The 17,503-nt window shown below is 35.9% G+C and overlaps 1 protein-coding gene across 8 annotated transcripts; it reads left to right on the forward strand.

Moving 5' to 3' along the window:
- Window positions 1-2,254: 2,254 nt before the first annotated feature.
- LOC131155718 (mediator of RNA polymerase II transcription subunit 28) lies at window positions 2,255-17,111 on the forward strand. Of its 8 annotated transcripts, none has more exons than XM_058109071.1 (5): window positions 2,255-2,688; window positions 4,908-5,087; window positions 12,101-12,333; window positions 16,537-16,649; window positions 16,761-17,111. In XM_058109071.1, the coding sequence occupies exons 3-5, from the start codon at window positions 12,147-12,149 to the stop codon at window positions 16,893-16,895; spliced, it is 435 nt and encodes a 144-aa protein (XP_057965054.1). In that variant the 5' UTR covers window positions 2,255-2,688; window positions 4,908-5,087; window positions 12,101-12,146; the 3' UTR covers window positions 16,896-17,111. The 8 variants fall into 8 exon arrangements, with proteins under 8 accessions (XP_057965054.1, XP_057965051.1, XP_057965052.1 ...); XM_058109068.1 differs by having other exon boundaries at window positions 2,261-2,688; window positions 16,513-16,649; XM_058109069.1 differs by having other exon boundaries at window positions 2,261-2,532; window positions 16,513-16,649.
- The last annotated feature ends 392 nt before the right edge of the window (window positions 17,112-17,503 follow it).

The raw sequence follows: 17,503 nt of genomic DNA on the forward strand, positions 1-17,503 counted from the left end.
TTCAACTAATTCTTACTTAATATTAGTTTTTCAATTATGTTCTCAAACTATTAAATTAATTTTTGTAACTTACATTTGTTGTTGGCATTGGTTAGTAAGTGCCAACTTAGAGTAGTAATTTTAAAAGTATTTTTTAATTCTATAAAATAATTATAATAGTTTTTATTTTTATTATAGTTTTTTAATATGTATTATTTTTGTAATTTTATTATTTTAATCATATGCTTATACCATTATTTGATTTACAGACAAAAAAATAAGAATTTTTAATTATTTTTATTTTACAAATATTAATCAAATAGGCTATTAATTTTTGGTTTTTAGTTTTTTGTTTCTTAATTTTTTGACAGCTCCTAAGAAAATGTCTTTTTATAATCTATTACTTCATTGTGCAGAAAGAGAAATCGAAAATAGAAAGAATATGTCCTTAATTTTCTACTTAATTTTTCCTTGGTTCAATATTAGCAACAAGTAAATTTCATTGGTGGCCTGAATGTTAGCTGTGATGGTAACTTTAGTTTTTTCCCTAGTTTTTTTGGTTGATTCAATATTAGCAACAAGTTAATTTCATTGGTGGCTCGAATGGTGGCCATGAATTCAACTTTTTAACATTACCAACGAAAAGCTAGGGCTTACACATTGCGTTGAACCAAAATTACTTGTAGAGTGTAGCAACGGACCGGTTCTTCACAATATGGGGTTTTAGGTGAATGATTTAATTAGGGGCCCTTAATATTTTGTTTAATTTTTTATTTTTATTTAAAATTAATTTTTCTAACTTTTTGAGATGCAAAATTATTAATTAAAGTTTTATATTTAACCTGTATTTCATTTACTTGATAATGGGAAAGTCAATGTATGAGAAGAGAACATCATAAATAATGTTAACATTATTACATTAAAAAAAAAATTTGGGAGCCCCAAAAATTACTTGAAAAAGAAAGAATTATATTGCATTTTCTTTACATTTTAAAATATAATTTTATTTACTTGATAGTGGAAAAGTCAATATATGGGAAGAGGGCATCATAAATAATGTTAGCATTATTACATTAAAAAAAAATATTGGGCCCCAAACAAGCACTAACTATCTTAAGGTAAGGTCGGCCTTGTGTAACAAACATGTCAAAGTATGGATTCAATGACATTCTTTGGATACAAGGCGAAGCTAGCCCAAAGGTTAGAGGGCTCATTGCAGTTGGCCAACAACAAGAGAAGAGAGAGAAAGAGAGATTATAAGAGCAAATTAGAGACTTTTATAGCAAAAGAATTTATAATGAACTCATCTTATCGATATAGTTTTAATTCTATAAAATGGAGATTAAATAATAACTACTTATATCATCGCTACAAAAGAAAACTTGTGTATACAAATGGATTACAAGTTTTTTCAATATTGCCTTCTCTCTAAACTTGACAAAATGGATACAAATTTGTTAATCCAAGTCAAATCTAACCCGCTTTAATCGACTTATAATCGAACCACTTGTTAGATGAGTCGAACATGATTTTTCATTTTATATCCGCCCTCTTAACGGATCGGGCATATGAGGCAAATATTTGTCAACCCACTTAAAAGAAGGTGTTAAAAAAACAACTTAAAAGCCCATTAACCCATAAAGCCCAATCGACCTAGGTAGCAAGTCATCCCACTGCCCACTGCCTACAGACCCACGCGCATGCGGCCACACAGTCCACACCCACGAGTTTTTTCCTTTATAATTTTTTAATATTAAAATATTAAATAACGATTTATTTCCCACTTTAATGCAAAGTAAACATCGCTAAATGGTTCAATATCCAAATCTCCCCTACTGATTTTCTTGTCCAAAAATCATCAACTAGACCTCCTGCAAAGTAAGGCAGCTGCTACCTTCATCCCTTTTGGAGTCAAGTATCTCGTTGTTAAACATTATCATCTTGAGATGGTGATAGGCTTATTAATTTGAATTCTTTGACGTTGTACTTATTCATTAAATGTATGAGTTTGCTTGATCTAACTACTACAAAATCAATACTCAGTGTGTCATATCGTTAACAAGGAGCTCCAAAGGTTGAGTGTTTTTCCCGATTTATCTCTTTTTTTTTAAATATATTAAATGTTGGAGTGTCAAGCTTGCCTGAAGGAAATCCAAACCGTCCATTTATTGAGAGATCCAATGGCTGGTGTTATTTCTTTTTGTATTAGGGGCAGTGATGTAATTTACATGAGATGAATTGTAAATAATAAAAGAAAACACAGCAGGGGCAGGGGTTTTTTCATTTCAGTTTTCAGCAGCGCGGGGGGGTTCTTCACTTTCTGTTTTGCAGCTTCAGCACCACCGGGGAGGGGGTGGGGTTCTTCTCCTTTTCCCAGCCGCGAGTTCTTCCCAGCAGCAGGAGTCTTCCCAGCCGAGAGAGCACTGCAGAACCGAGAGCCTTCAGCAGCCGCGCGGGAGAGTGAAGGGCGCACGGGAGAAGGAGCCGACAGGAGGAGGTGCGGCATTGGGTATCTCCAATCTTCAGCGGAGGTTCACGCACTGGTAAGGCAAGGTAAAAGCTCAGATTTAGTTTCTTGGGGAAGGTTTCTTGTAAGCAAGTCAGGGAGGAATATAGGGAGAAACCTAGGATTCTTCGCAGGTGCGAAGAGGGGGTTTCTTGGGTTGTTCTTGGGCTGATTTTCAGAAGAGATCGATAAGACAAGAAAAGGTAAACCTTACTTGTATTTATTTTCACCGAATTTAATATAGTGTCTCTAGAGGTTAGTTTTTGCCATAGATGTAAGCTAATTTTTGAGCCGAGCCACATAAATGTGTTCTTGTGGATTATGATTGTGGCATGTTTATGTTTTGCTGAATATTGGATTGGTGAACGTATAATTTTTTTTTATCAGACTTAGCGCACACACACGCGTCAAAATAAACAGGTTTAAGTTTAGGTATGATTGTAGTTGATGCTCGGACAAAATTAGATTGTTATTGTGGTTTGTTTGGAATTAATTAAAATCTAAAAATAGAATTAGCAATCAGCTGAATTACACACAACAAGATAATACTTTTTTTGGGAAATTAATTTTCGGAATAACTCTGATGTAATCTTGCTACTTGGAGTAGCGAGATTTGCCACGTGTCATCCCAGGAATTATTTTTCCAAAAAATATATTATTTAATATATTTTTTTAAAAAATGATAAATCGGGAAATAAATTTTTGTGCATAATAAATCGAGAAATAAATTATTTTAATATATTTTAAAAAAAAAAAATGATAAATCGAGAAATAACTTATTCTGCATAATAAATTGAAATTTGAATTCTTTTAATATATATATATTTAAAAAAAAATGATAAATCCGAAAATAAATTTTTCTGCTTAATAAATTGAAAAATAAATTCTTTTAATATATTTTTTGAAGAATTTTTTTGTCTTTGAAATTTCCATTAAATTTTAAAAATAATATAGTAATTTTAAATTTCAAAATTTGATTATAGGTTCAATTTCAACTTCGATTTTGAGCTCAAATCGAATTGAAAAACTGACTATGAGATACTTTGAAATATATATATATATATAGTAACATGTTTTATCATTAATGAATGAACTATTTCAGAGTTGTGAGAATCGCATTCCTTGAGACAGATTAATACAAGATTAATTGGCTTGAGTTTATTACTTGAGATAGAAGAATTTATTATGCAGAATAATTTATTTTCTGATTTATTATTTTAAAAAATATATACATTAAAAGAATTTATTTTTTAATTTATTATGCACAAAAATTTATTTCTTAATTTATAAATTTTCTAAAAAATATATTAAATAATATATTTTATGAAAAAATAATTCCCGGTGACACAAGGCAAATACGTTAGAGTTATTCCAAAAATTATTTTTTCAAATGGGAAAAAAACTCTCCAAAGATTCCCTGCCAGACTGCCCAGAGCTACAAGGTCAGCTCCAGCCCCGCCGCCTTGGGGCTTGAGCACATGGAAGAGATGAGTGGGTAGGGTAAAATAGGGCTCCTAGGCTACTTTTACTTGCAGGTTTTGTTTGGGGGAAGTTAACAGAGTTGGGAGGGATTTCCATTGCTGGAGAAGGGGGTGACAACCATCATCCAAGATTTGGGGATTAACAATAAGTATTTATTTGAAAGAAAAATGTAAATTTCAAAACTCATCTTTTGCACTTGGACAGTTCAAAATTCAAAATGTTATGCATACATTAAGTCATAAATATGCTCTGAATTTTTGTAATTAATCATAAATATGCTCTGAATTTTTGTAATTAATAACATTAAAAATGTGATGCAATACAGTTATGAATTAAAAAAAATACAAACAACTCTCAGGGTGCGGTTCAGGTGATAGTGCGGACTGTGAGAGTGCCTCTCACGAGATCAGTTGTTCAAATCCTCCCGGATTCATTACCGTCCCTGAATTTCTGAAATTTACCTCCCTTTGTAGTTGCAGGTTCGGCTTCAAGGGGTACGAAATTAGTCACGTAAACCGTAAAACAAACACATGAAAACTCGGTACATAATCCAAAAAAAAAAAAAATACAAACATGATTATTTAAATTTTACACAAACTTGAAATAAAGTTTAAATTTTACACATGACATAAAATAATTTTTTAATAAAATTATATTTAAGAATTCGCGATTCATCATAAATTATTTGACCCGAATTGTAATCAATTCACCAATTAATGAATCGAATATGAATTATGATTTTTTTATCCGATAATTTGTTTAATTCGCTAGGAATATCGAATTTGATTCATTTTGTCAAGGATTATCTTATGTACCGTAAGGGCAAAACTCAAATTTTAGAAAATATTTTGGCAACTTACGAATTTTTCAAAAAATAATAGGAAGGGTAAAATTGGCAACTTTCAAGATTCAGTCCTTCTCTTCGTTTTCTGCTGACCAGCTTGGCAGCGTCCCGGGCCCCCTCCAACACTTTACAGTTACGGCCTCTGCCTCCGCATTTTCCTAGAGAGAGAAGAAGAAGAAGAAGAAGAAGAGGAGGAGGAAGAAGGGGCTTGATGCTGTCTGTCTGCTCGTCCAGTGTCTTTTAGCCTTCTCATAAAAAATCCCTAATTTTCCCGAGGTAATATTTCTATTTCTTCGCCTTGTTTTTCTGATAATCTGTTTGAAACTTGAAGTGCAACCCCAATTTGAAACTTTCGGGACGGCCATGACCCTAGTTTCTTTGAAGTGGAAGCCAAAGTGAAATGTTGAAATTTTTTTGGTGAAAAATTATTACTTGGATTTTATAATAGGATTGTGTTGTTGAATAATTAAAATTTATTGCTCAAAATTTTTTCAAAGGCCTAAGACACATCGTTTAAAAAGAAATTGTTTTGAAAAATTGTTGCTGGTATTTTATAATAAGACTGTTTGGAATTTTTTTTTGGCTGAACTTTAAAGATACATACTTGTTTTGAAATTTCTTGATATCAATGTTTAATATAGTATCTGTCAAATTTGATGTCATGATAGTTGAATGCCCCCGCTGAGGAAAGTCCTCCCTCTGCTAGCACTTTGAAGTCGTTCATCTTCTTGTGTAGCTGCATGAACTAGCTGTTGTTCATTCTCCACTGGCTGCTGCCTTTCGTCTTCATTCTCTCCATCAAAATTAGCAGGAATTTGTTGTTCAACACCCTCGTTGTTCCATGGCTAGAACTTATCTTCAAAAAAAACATATCAACTGATAATGATTTTCTTGGTGCTAGGATTGTATAGCTTTTAAGTTTTTGATTGATCATAAATACCAAGGAAAATAAATTTTTCTCCCTTATCGTCTAGCTTTCTCCTCTTCTCATCTGGAATATGGGCATAGACAATACACCCAAAATTTCTGAAATGATCTACACCCGGTTTTCGTCCGCTCCACACTTCCTCCAGCGTCATATTTTGAACAGCAAGAGTGGGGCTTCTATTCAAAATATGAATATTCCTATTGACTGCTTCAGGCCAAAATTTCTTTGGAGTTCCACTCCTTATTCAGAATCGTGCGATTCTTCCTATCGCACACACCATTTGGTTGGGGTGTGTATGCTGCTGTATGTTGTCTCTTGATTCCATGGGTCTCACGGAAATTTGCAAATTTATGTGAATTATATTCTCCACCGTGATTAGTGCGAAGAACTTTTATTGGGTTGCCAATCTCTTTCTCAACAAGCACTTTATAACTTTTAAAGGTTGCAAAAGCTTTAGATTTTTCTTGCAAAAAGTAGACCCAAATTTTCCAACTATAATCATCAATGAAGGTAATTATGTATCTTTTACCTCCATTAGAAGATGGATTTATTGGCCCACAAATATCGGAATGAACCAACTCCAATGTCCTTCTCGTTCTCCATGATTTTCCTTGTGGAAATTGATTTCGGCGTTGCTTGCTAACACATTCTTCACAAACTTTAGTGGGAGCTATGATTTGAGGAAGACCAATCACCGTATTTTTCTGTTGTAGAGTCTTCAATCCACCAAAGCTTAAATGACCATAGCGAAAATGGCATAGCCATGTCGCGTCCATTAGTTTTGCTGAGAAGCACGAATGAGTGGTGTTGTGGAGATAAAGTGGGAACATACGATTCACCGTCATGTTAATTTGAGCAATTAAGCCCAACTTTGCATCTTGAATTTGGCATACTCCTTTTTTTTATAGAAATCTCATATCCCTTTTCTTGCAGCTGAACCACATGAAGCAAGTTGGTCTTTAAATCTGACACAAAAAGAGCATTAGAGATAGAGTGGGTGTGATTTCCTTTGGTTTGGATTGTTACCCTTCCCTTTCCCATAACAAAAATCGTGGAATTGTCACCAAACTTAATAGTGTTACAGAAAGATTCATCCAAGTCAGAGAACGCCTTCTTATCTCCACACATGTGGTTGTTGCAGCCAGTATCTAAATACCACATGTTTTGTTGAGTTTCTTCCTTCACGTAACACACCATCAAAAGAGACACCTCTTCTTCTTTTTCTGCAAAGATAGTTCTTTCTCCACTTTGTCTATTTAAATTAGTTCGACATTCTGACTAATAATGGCCATACCTATGACATTTTTAGCATTCAACATTGGACTTGTCTGCTAACTTTGGTCTATAAGTTGTTGAATGGTGGCCTCCACATCCTCTTCCTCTTCCTTGAAATTGATTCTATTGATTCTGATTGTGTTGTTATTAGTTTCCACGATCATTATTTTCTTTGCCTCCTCTACCTTGACCTCTGCCTCTACCTCTACCTCTACCTCGTCCTCTGTCAATTCTACTTGGTGAAGAGTGATTTTCTGATAAGGCCTTCAATGCTTGTTCATCTTTCTCCCGCTGGTTAATTTTTTGCTCATGAACCAACAAAGAACTTTGTAATTCATCAATTGATGGTTCATCAACATTATGCGATTCTTCTATGGAACAACAACAAAATTAAATTTTGGCGTCATGGTTCGAAGAATCTTTTCTTCCATGGTCGCATCCTTCGTCTTGTCGTCGTGGATCCGCATCTTGTTCACGATCGACATTGTCCGAGAGAAATAATATGAGACTGATTCTCTCGACTTCATTCGAAGTGTTTCAAACTCCGTACAAAGTGCTTGAAGCTGCTGCATCTTTGATTTTGCAGAACCTTGGTACTTCTTCATGGAATCCCAAATATGCTTGGAGGTGTCTTTGCAAAGAATGGTGTTGTGTTTGTGGCTTTTATATTTGGTGGGGCTCATAAACAAAAAAAAGAAAAGCATATGTGTTGAAGTTTTGGTGCTGTGCAGTGGTCACTAGTCGACTAGTGTGTCTCACTAGTCAATGAGTGGATACCGAGAGCAAGAAAATCTCAGAGAATGGAAATACCAAGAGCAGAAAATAGACTAGTCGACTAGTGGACCCCTCTAGTCGACTAGTCCTCTCGGAGTTGCTAGAAATTTTTCAAATTTTGAATTGGTACATTGGGATTGTTGGGTATTTGGAGGGAACCTCCGAGGGGTTGTGAAATATGTCTTTTCTGGGCATATTGCAGATGGAGAGAGGGTGAGAGAAGGAGAGAAGATCATTGTATACCATTGTAGTGTGTATCTTTGATTTTCATAGTGAAACTCTTGTCGATTGTTCCCGTGGATGTAGGCTTTGCTAAACCACGTAATTCCTGGTGTCGTTGCTCTTATTATTGTTTTTCTTTATATTGCTATGGTTGTGGAAGTATTTTGTATTCACCATTTAGATTGTTGTAAGTGTATGTTTGATTCTTTACATATTGTTATTTTGCTGTGCATTGTTTGAGTGGCGTTATTTCACAACAATTGGTATTAGAGCGAAGTTGTAATGGCCTCTGCATCTTCGTCTGCAAAATTTGATGTTTTCAAATTTGATGGAACCGGAAATTTCGGTTTGTGATAGAGAAGAGTGAAGGATCTTTTGGGGCAACAAGGTATGGTGAAAGTTTCATACAGAATTCAACCGGATAGCATAGATGCAACGACTTGGAATGAATTGGGAGAAATTATTCGACTTGGTTTGGCTAGTGACGTGTTGTATTACGTCATGGATGAGAATTCTCTGGCATTAGTTTGGCGAAAACTGGAATACTGATATATGCCTAAGGGTTTGTCAAAATCTGCAAGTGTAGTGAAGAAAGATTCAGAATGTAGTGATAAAGATATGCTATGTGCTTCATCGGGTTCAGAGTGCCTCACGGGTGATTCTTGGATTTTAGATACCGGATGCTTTTATCCTAGAAAATGGTTTGACACCTTCAGGTCAGTTTATGCTGGTTGTATTTTGATGGAAAATGATATTTCATGCAAAATATTTGTTATTGGAAATGTCAAAATCAGAATGTATGATGGTGTTGTAAGAACCACATGTGATGTAAAACATGAACCGGGTCTAAGGAAAAATGTTATTTCATTGGATACTTAGACTGTAATGGATATTGTTATAAGTCTAAAAGTGGAGAAATGAAAGTATATGAAGGCAATTTGATGGGGATGAAAGGAGAAAAAGTAGCAGGAAATATCTATGCAATGCAGCATGTTATGGTTGTAGGTGGATCTGCAGCTGTTGAATCTAAGTTGGATATCTTGTGGCATATGTGGTTGAAGCATATGAGTGACTACATGTATTCAGATGTTTGTGAACTGATGATGATAGCATGAGGGGATAGATATATGTATTTCGTGGGTTTATCACAAAGGGTCTTGGTATACTTCATGCAGTGGTTGAGGTGGAGAACTAGATAGGGAGAGAGATTTTAAAGCCAAACATTGGGGCTGAGTACACTGGTTTTGTTCAAGGAGTATTGTGAGTAGGGCAGAAAACTATGTAGGGCTTGCAGGGTACTTTTTGGTGAAGTCAGTGAGTATGACGCGTTTCTCGTGTGACCAATTGCCAAAGGTATCGCTAGATGGGAAAACTGCAGGTGAATTGTGGGTAGGTTTTGCGGTAGACTACTCAGTTGTGAGTGGATGTCCATTGGTGCACTATTCTAGTGATGGAAGATCTAGACTTGGTGTTATGTCTAAATAATACATCTTTCTGATTTATAAGAAAGTTGGTTGCAAGCTGAGTGATCTTGTGGCAAACAAAGGGGTGATCGAGGACATGGCTTTTGGTGATAAAGTCATGGGGCAGCGTACTCAGGTAAAGGAAGAGAAACAAATGCCAGAAAAATGCAGTAGTAGTAATCATGTTATTCAGGTGGAGTTAGGAACTCATGGCAGAAATGCGGGGAGTTCTATCTTGGGTTAACAGTATCACAGTATGAATGGGCATGTGATGCAGGTAGAGCAACAGACTCAGGGCAGAGATGACATTTGTCATATTACAGGGAGTGTCGGCTCGGGAGACCAGCATAATCACGGCGGGCCCATGTGCACTTTCAGACCACCATTTAGGTATGAATTTGACATTCTGGAGTTTTATGCATTTATTACTACTAGTAGTAAGGTTTCTACTAATTTTTCAAGTTGCAATGCATGGCAAAGGGAAAATAGGTGGATGAGTGCTATGGTGGAGAAAATGGAGGTATTGCTTATGTACGAGGGTTGTGAGTTAGTGAGACTTCTAGTTGGGAAGACGGTGATAGTGATGTATGGAGTGATGTATGTGTTGTGTGTGAATGACATGTTATTGGTTGGAAAGGCTTTGACTGAGACTAATCAGTTGATAATTCTGTTGAAAGTTTTTGACATTAATGTGTTGGGTACGGCCAGATGAGTCTTGGTTTGCTGATTCGCATGGACAAAACTACAGGGAGATTAGTGTTATCTCAGGGTGGTTTTGTGAAAAGGGTTACAGGGAGATTGGTGTTATCTTAGGGTGGCTTTATGGATGGAACCGTAGGGAGATTTTGTTTGCTATCTCAAGGGGGTTTTTTGGGGAATCAATATGGAATGTCTACCACTTGGTACCCAAAGACGGATTGTGATGTCCGGGATATGTCAAAGGTTTCTCATAATTGTGCAATGGGGTGTTTTTGTAGGCAACAGTGGATCGTCAATTGTGAGCTTTGTTGAACACTATCCAGGGGGCTTTGGTTATAAAAGGCTTGCAGCAGCATTTATATTTACTATTGTGGGAAGGCCTTGTTAGAAGCCTAGGGTGAAGTCTTTGGGTGTTGCATCTATAATTGTATCAGGGTTGATGGTAGAAGTTGAAGTCGCCATCAGCAAGTTGAAGTGGCGTTGTTTGGATTTGGTGTTTGTCTCCAAGTGCTAGAAAGGAGGTGGTCCCAACCGAACGTTCTAAGGTCAAGGTGGAGCAATCAGATATATTTCTCTGGTTCTCCTAAGGGGCGTATAATCGCCAAGGTGGAGGTTGTTGTGTTTGTGGCTCTTATACTTGGTGGGGCTCATAAACAAAAAGAAGAAAAGCATGTGTTGAAGTTTTGGTGCTGTGCAGCAATCACTAGTTGACTAGCGTGTCTCACTAGTTGACGAGTGGAGACACCAAGAGCAGGAAAATCTCAGAGAATGGAAATAACGAGAGCAGAATATAGACTAGTTGTCTAGCGGACCCCTCTAGTTGACTAGTGCTCTCGGGGCAGCTAGAAAATTTTCAAATTTTGAATTGGAACGTTGGAATGATTGGGTATTTGGAGTGAAACCTCTGAGGGGTTGTGAAATATGTCTTTTTTGGGCATATTGCAGATGGAGAGAGGGTGAGAGAAGAAGAGAAGATCATTGTATACCATTGTAGTGTGTATCTTTGATTTTCATAGTGAAACTCTTGCCGATTGCTCCCGTAGATGTAGGCTTTGCCGAACCACATAATTTCTGGTGTCGTTACTCTTATTATTGTTTTTCTTTATATTGCTATGGTTGTGGAACTATTATGTTTTCACCATTTAGATTGTTGTAAGTGTATGTTTGATTCTTTACATATTGTTATTCCGTTGTGCATTGTTTGAGAGGAGTTATTTAACAACAAATGGTTTCCAAGATTGAGCGATCAATTGCTTGGAAAAGATAATTCTTCGCCTTGAGATCTTTCAGTCGTTGCTCTTCTAACTCCGTTTTTTGCACATCTATCAATGTCGTGCTAGTTGCTGGTTCCGTAATTCCTTCGGAGAAGACTTGCCAGTACTCCTTGGATCTGAAAAAATTCTCCATTAGCATGCTCCAATGATCAAAGTGATCATCAAAGCAGGGGATTGCTGGTTGGACAAAATATTCGGTTGCCATAGTTTTGCTGCTGCAAAAGAAAATAGAGCTACTCCTATATAACTCTTATCTCAAGAACTCTCTTGCTTTACTAATTCTCTCTCTTTCTTTGGAACCACTCAATGCAACCTTGCTCTGATACCACTGATAGAAATAAGTGGAGAGAAGAGAAGAGCTTTTTGATAGGAGATACTCCACACATTTTATTCATCACACAAACAGCCTTTATATAGGCTAATACACAAAAGTTAAAAGCATAAAAATTGGCACTAAACACAAGCACTACTAAATGCGTAAACAAACTCCTATAGAGCACTACTCAACGTGTAAAAACAGAATCCTACGGACTAGGCTGAACATCCTAAAAAGTAGGACAACAAAAAAAAACAACTTTGACTTTTCAACACATTGTCTATCCATTGTAGCTTGTTGCAAACTTGAGCTCTTATTCCACTTTGAATTTTTGATAGGGAAAAGAGGGCTCACCATTTATCAACTATAGTTTGTATCAAGTAAATGGCAGACCGACAACCGCTCGATCAGCAGCATTCGCTTGATCCTCCTCAGTTGCAATCGTCACCATCTCCACCACCAAGAGAAGACATGATTGCATGTGTGATGGCATTAGAAGCTGCTTTGCTTCCATGCTTGCCTGCTAGAGAGCTCCAAGCAATTGACCGTTCTCCTCATCCTTCTCATCAGAGTATGTCTGTGGTAATTCTTGTATGTTTTTATGCTGCCTGCAAGTTGCTGCTGATAACTTTGCATTTGCTTTTGTCTCTTTGTTAGTGCTTGGTGTGTGTGTGTGTTTGTGTTCATAACTGATAATTTTTCCGCAGTTTTATTGGGTTACTTTTTTGGCATATGGATCTTTCTGTTACTCTTTTTTTCTGGTACTTCTGATATGTTATCCCTTACTCTTTAGTTCATAATATTGTTCAGCATATATGAGTTATATAATTGACACGTATTAGAGAAGTATCTCGAGGTATTGCCATGGGAATTTTGCGAGATTTTTAGCCACTTCGAAACAATTAAGTTTTAACGTATAGCGAAAATTTTGTGTGACTTTTTTCTAAAAATTTGAAGGCCCCCAAAACCTCTAATTTCATGGTAATGGGTGAGGTAAATAAACCATTTTATTTTTTCAAGCAGGAGATTTGAGAAAGATTATTTAAGCCAGAGAGGGTTTGAGTTTAGTGAACAGAAATTTTCTTGATGAGAAGGCCTAGAATTTGGGTTATCAAAGTAAATTTTGGGTTATCAAAGAAATTACTAGTATTGAGATAATGAGATGTTAACCCAAACAAACAGGAAAATGCATTTATTAAGAGTAGAATACGATGTTGTTTAAGAGTTGGTTGAGAGCAACACACACTGATTAAATTGATAAAATTCCTCTGTGAAGTCTGCTATCAACATTCTGATAACATTTAAAAAATGTCTTGACATTGGTGTTTGAAACTATGGTTGAGAGCATGGTTTTAAATAAAGGCCGCGACCGTTACGTAAAGGTTTTTTGGGTTACCGATACCGTTACACACCGCGAAATCGGTGGGAAGAAAAATCATGGCCGTAGCGGCTGTTATGGACCGCGACCGTTACGTAAAGGCCGCTACGGCCGTTACGTAACCTCTACAGGACTATTACACCAAAAAAAAATTTATTTTTTACTTTTTCTTCTCACTTTTTCTCTCTCTTTCATATATCATTCTCAATATTCCAAGTGGCAAGAGGGGGAAAAGATTATAATGAGGATGACAATGATACAAAATTTACTTTTTCTTTAAATACTCACAATAGATGCATTAATTAACAATTTCAAAATACTAACTTGTTGGGAATTTTTTTTTTTTAATAATATTAGTAATGTGATATTTATGTTCTTTATTTTTCAACTTCAACCTTCTTTCTTTTCTAGCTATTTTATATTTATATTATTCGTATGTCTTATGTGTCTAATAGATTAATGGAGTGTATAATGTATTTTATTTTATTAATTCATTTAGCACACATAAGAATTTATCACAGATAAGAACAATGAGAAGTATAAATACGTGCACACACGTAATTTTTTATCAATGATGGTTTAAAACAAATGTAAACTTGTTGCCCTTACCAAATAACTTAGTTACTCGAACTAAAGGGTCCAAAATACACTAAAACCCTTTCTAAGAATGGCCAAAAGCTTAAAACATGCAAGTACGCTAATATGCACAAGGTTGTGCGTGCTTCAAAAAAATTCACGGTCGTTACACCCGCTTCCCGTTATGTAACATCCGCTACTCCTGCTTCCCGTTACACCTATTACCGTTACGTTACGCTACCTGCTACCGCGATTTAAAACCATGGTTGAGAGGACCTACTCTGGACCAGATAAGAAGCTAATTGGTTTCCCATTGGTTCTTCAGGATGCAGCTGCACTTTCTAACCAATCCAGATGCATCTTTTTCAGGAATAGGCTCACTGTCTACCATAGAATACTGTTATGTTGGAGTGACTTTAATGTGGCCTGATTTTTTCCTCAGGACAGTCCAAAGTAACAACTTTTCACTTTATACTGAAGATCTCATGTGCTCAAATTTTTGCTATAATCATGTTGTAAGCTAGATGATTAAGGTTTACGTATAAACACTATGTTTCAGGAAGCCTCTTGAGGTTATTGTTTGCACCAAAAAGATTTCCGTTTGTTGATTTGAGAATAGTTTCAATTTAAAGTTCAGAGAAGATCAAGGAACCATATGGTGCTATTGTTGTTTTGTGTTATATTACTGGGTGATCAGGTTTTAATCTTTTAAAGAAATGCTGTTATGTGAGATCATATTAAATAAAAATTTGAGTTAAAATAATTGTGTAGTTATTGGTAAATATAAGGTGGAAGATTACATATAATGGAAATTTTTAATTTGGTGAAATTTTCTAAAATGCCAAATGATTAGTATCTATGACTACATGGATCATAAAATGAGATTTGAAGATTTGGATGTTGGGAGAGGTTTTGTTCGCAAAAGTAAATTGTCAAGATGTTGATGAAGGCAGGAGCATGTCAATGCATGATACAAGGAGGTATAATAATTGTGGACTTTCTAGTGTTCACTGTAAATAAGAGCAAAAGGTCAAGGATTGTTCTCAGAATTAAGGCAAACAGGACATTTGAGAATGGTGGAATGCTGAATGTGAAAATAATAAAATGCTAGTATTTATAATGAGAGAATTTTTTTACTTTGAGTTGACTGTTGTTTCAGAGGATTTCTGCCTTGGGCCTTGGTCGTAAACAAACTTGATGAATGAAGCAAAGCATGAAACTTCTTTTACTTTCATTATAGCCAGAACGCATGGAAGTGATGCTTCTTGAAATAGCTATCCTGGATGCAGAGGAAGACTCCCAAGTAATACCCTTTCGAGCTTCTCTACTTTTCTTGTTCACTAGTTGTGTGCAAAGATTGGAGAAAATTCCTATAGAGTGGTTCAGATAATTCCAGAAACTTTTATTTACATAATTGGGGTTTGGATTTTTCTTTTGTGATGATGGGTTTGGATTAAGAGAGCTGATTCCTTTCAATGAATTTTTATAGGGTCAAATGGTCGGGGAAGTTATGTGATATGTTGTGACATGAGCTGTTGTGAAGTTGAGGAAATTGGTGGTGCTGTACACAAGCCTGTAATGGATCTTTTTGAGTCTTTGGAACAGCTAGAATGGTATGAGTGTTTTTTACCCTCCATTCTGTTAGGAGGGGGAGGAGTAGGAGGGCTCTTGTGGATTATGTTCTGTTTAGGCCGTTCATGCTGAGGAAACTTAATGATTTGGGTTTACCATTTATGAATATGTTGTTGGGATAGAAGGGCTTGGACCAAGAAGATAGAATGATTTGGTTTCCAGAAGTATGGGATTTTTCCTGTTTAGTCTTATTAATGCTGGCTCTTAAGAAATAACAACTGATGTTGGGGATTGTTTTCCTTGGAAGATGTAACTGTCTTCTCAGGATTCTTTTTTAATACGGTATAGGTACTTTGGGCAAATCTCAACTATGAATAATCTGTGTAAAAGGGGTTTCATTTTAGTAAATTGGCATTGCCATGTGCAAGACTCGTGAAGAGATGATTACTCGGTGTATGCTACTACTGTACTTTGCTTTGATTGGGATCTCTTGGCTAATGCTTCTTCTCTGGAACCAATTACCAGTTTCAAAGTTAAGAAGTGCTTCGATTTTGTTCCTATGGAAATTATATGGAATATCTGCAAAGAGTGGACCAAAGAATTTTAGGGGAATGAGTCCCCAGTTTGAATGCTGAAGACAATTTTTTTTCCCTTTTTTCTTTTTATGTTTAAATGGATGCATGCTTAGAAGAGTGCCAGTTTCTTTTATTTCTTTTTTTTTTTTTAATTTACAGATTGTTTATCCATTGTTTGGTTGTCCCCCCTCCTCCCCCCCCCCCCCCCCCCCCCCCTTGTGCCATCATTTAAATGCTTCTTCTTCCAAAAAAATAAATAGAATTTTATTCATTAAAAAAAGAGAAGGAAAAAAAAAAACTATCATGGATGCATTTTTGGGATATTACTAGAAGCTGAATACTTCTTTTTAACCCTCATCCTAGTGAAGCATAGAATATGAATGATATTAACCTGCCATCCTGGGGAGAAATGCAATAGGCCCAATCTCATCCATGCATAATCTCCAGTAGTATTGCCAAAAAGGATGCTGGTAACATAGAGATGTTCTCTTTGGTGGCTTGTTTATTTATTTTTATCCAAATTTCATACAGTATTTCTCCCTGCAATTATGGTTGGAAATGAATTTGAACTTTGATTTATGTCTTGAAGTACATGATTAAAATGGCTTGCATGCAAAGTATACTTTTGTATTGATACATTCTGGAAAAGACAATTATTTTTTGATCGGTTCAGTTGACGTGGAGAGGCATGCCAGAGATTTTATGGAGGCTGCCAAGAAGCTTCAACTGTATTTTATTGGTCTACAATGCGAGGATCAGCCTACCAAAGCAGAAATGCTTAGGAAGGTACCCAATAATCACACCGGAAATAGTAACGCACTTGTGTTCCTTGTATATGATAATGCTTGAACTTTGAGATGGTAAATCATTGTCAGTTGCATTGTTTCATTTGAACAGGAGATTGCTACGATGGAAGAAGAGCTGAAGATGAAGACACGGATTGTGGAGAAGCAGGAAAGATTGATCCAAGGCTGGAGGAAGGAGTTGAAAGACCAACTGGATAAGCACAACACAGAGTTAGAGAGGGTGTAGGTTACAATGAATGAGAGATGTATAATAATTGAATAAGCAAAAGTAATTTTTTCGTGACAGGTATCTGTGGAATCAAGGCTACCACTTATTTATGATTGTTCTGTTTGTGCGTCGCTTGCTAATTGAATTTTTCAGCTCATTTGACTCGTGAGGATGCATATAACAATAATCAGTTATTGTCGCCATATATTCAATCATAATATTTATCATTGACTATTTGGTCTTTATCGACATGTGTAATACAAATATTTATGCAGTGGAAGATTCTTTACATCTTCTCAAGGAGAGAATCAAGAATTGGGATGAAGTTTGCTCATTTTTGGATCCATGAAGCCTATTACACAAGCTGCCTTTTGAAGGATCACATTTGAGCAGCTTTCTGGGCAACTAAATTTCCTTTGTTATCACCATTAAAATTGCCTCATGAGACGCAAAAGAGGGGTGAGTTCTTTTATATTACCAGCTTTTGGAAATAGATATTCTGATATTGCCATGACCTGTCTGCAGCCAGCACATCCAATATCAAGCAATGAAATACTAACTAGAATAACTGCATTTTTTATAGATAGGAATGGATTAAAATGGGTGCGAATGGTTTTCCTGTTCTA

Source organism: Malania oleifera, chromosome 5 (genome assembly GCF_029873635.1).
Source record: "Malania oleifera isolate guangnan ecotype guangnan chromosome 5, ASM2987363v1, whole genome shotgun sequence".
NCBI classification, from domain to species: Eukaryota; Viridiplantae; Streptophyta; class Magnoliopsida; order Santalales; family Ximeniaceae; genus Malania; species Malania oleifera.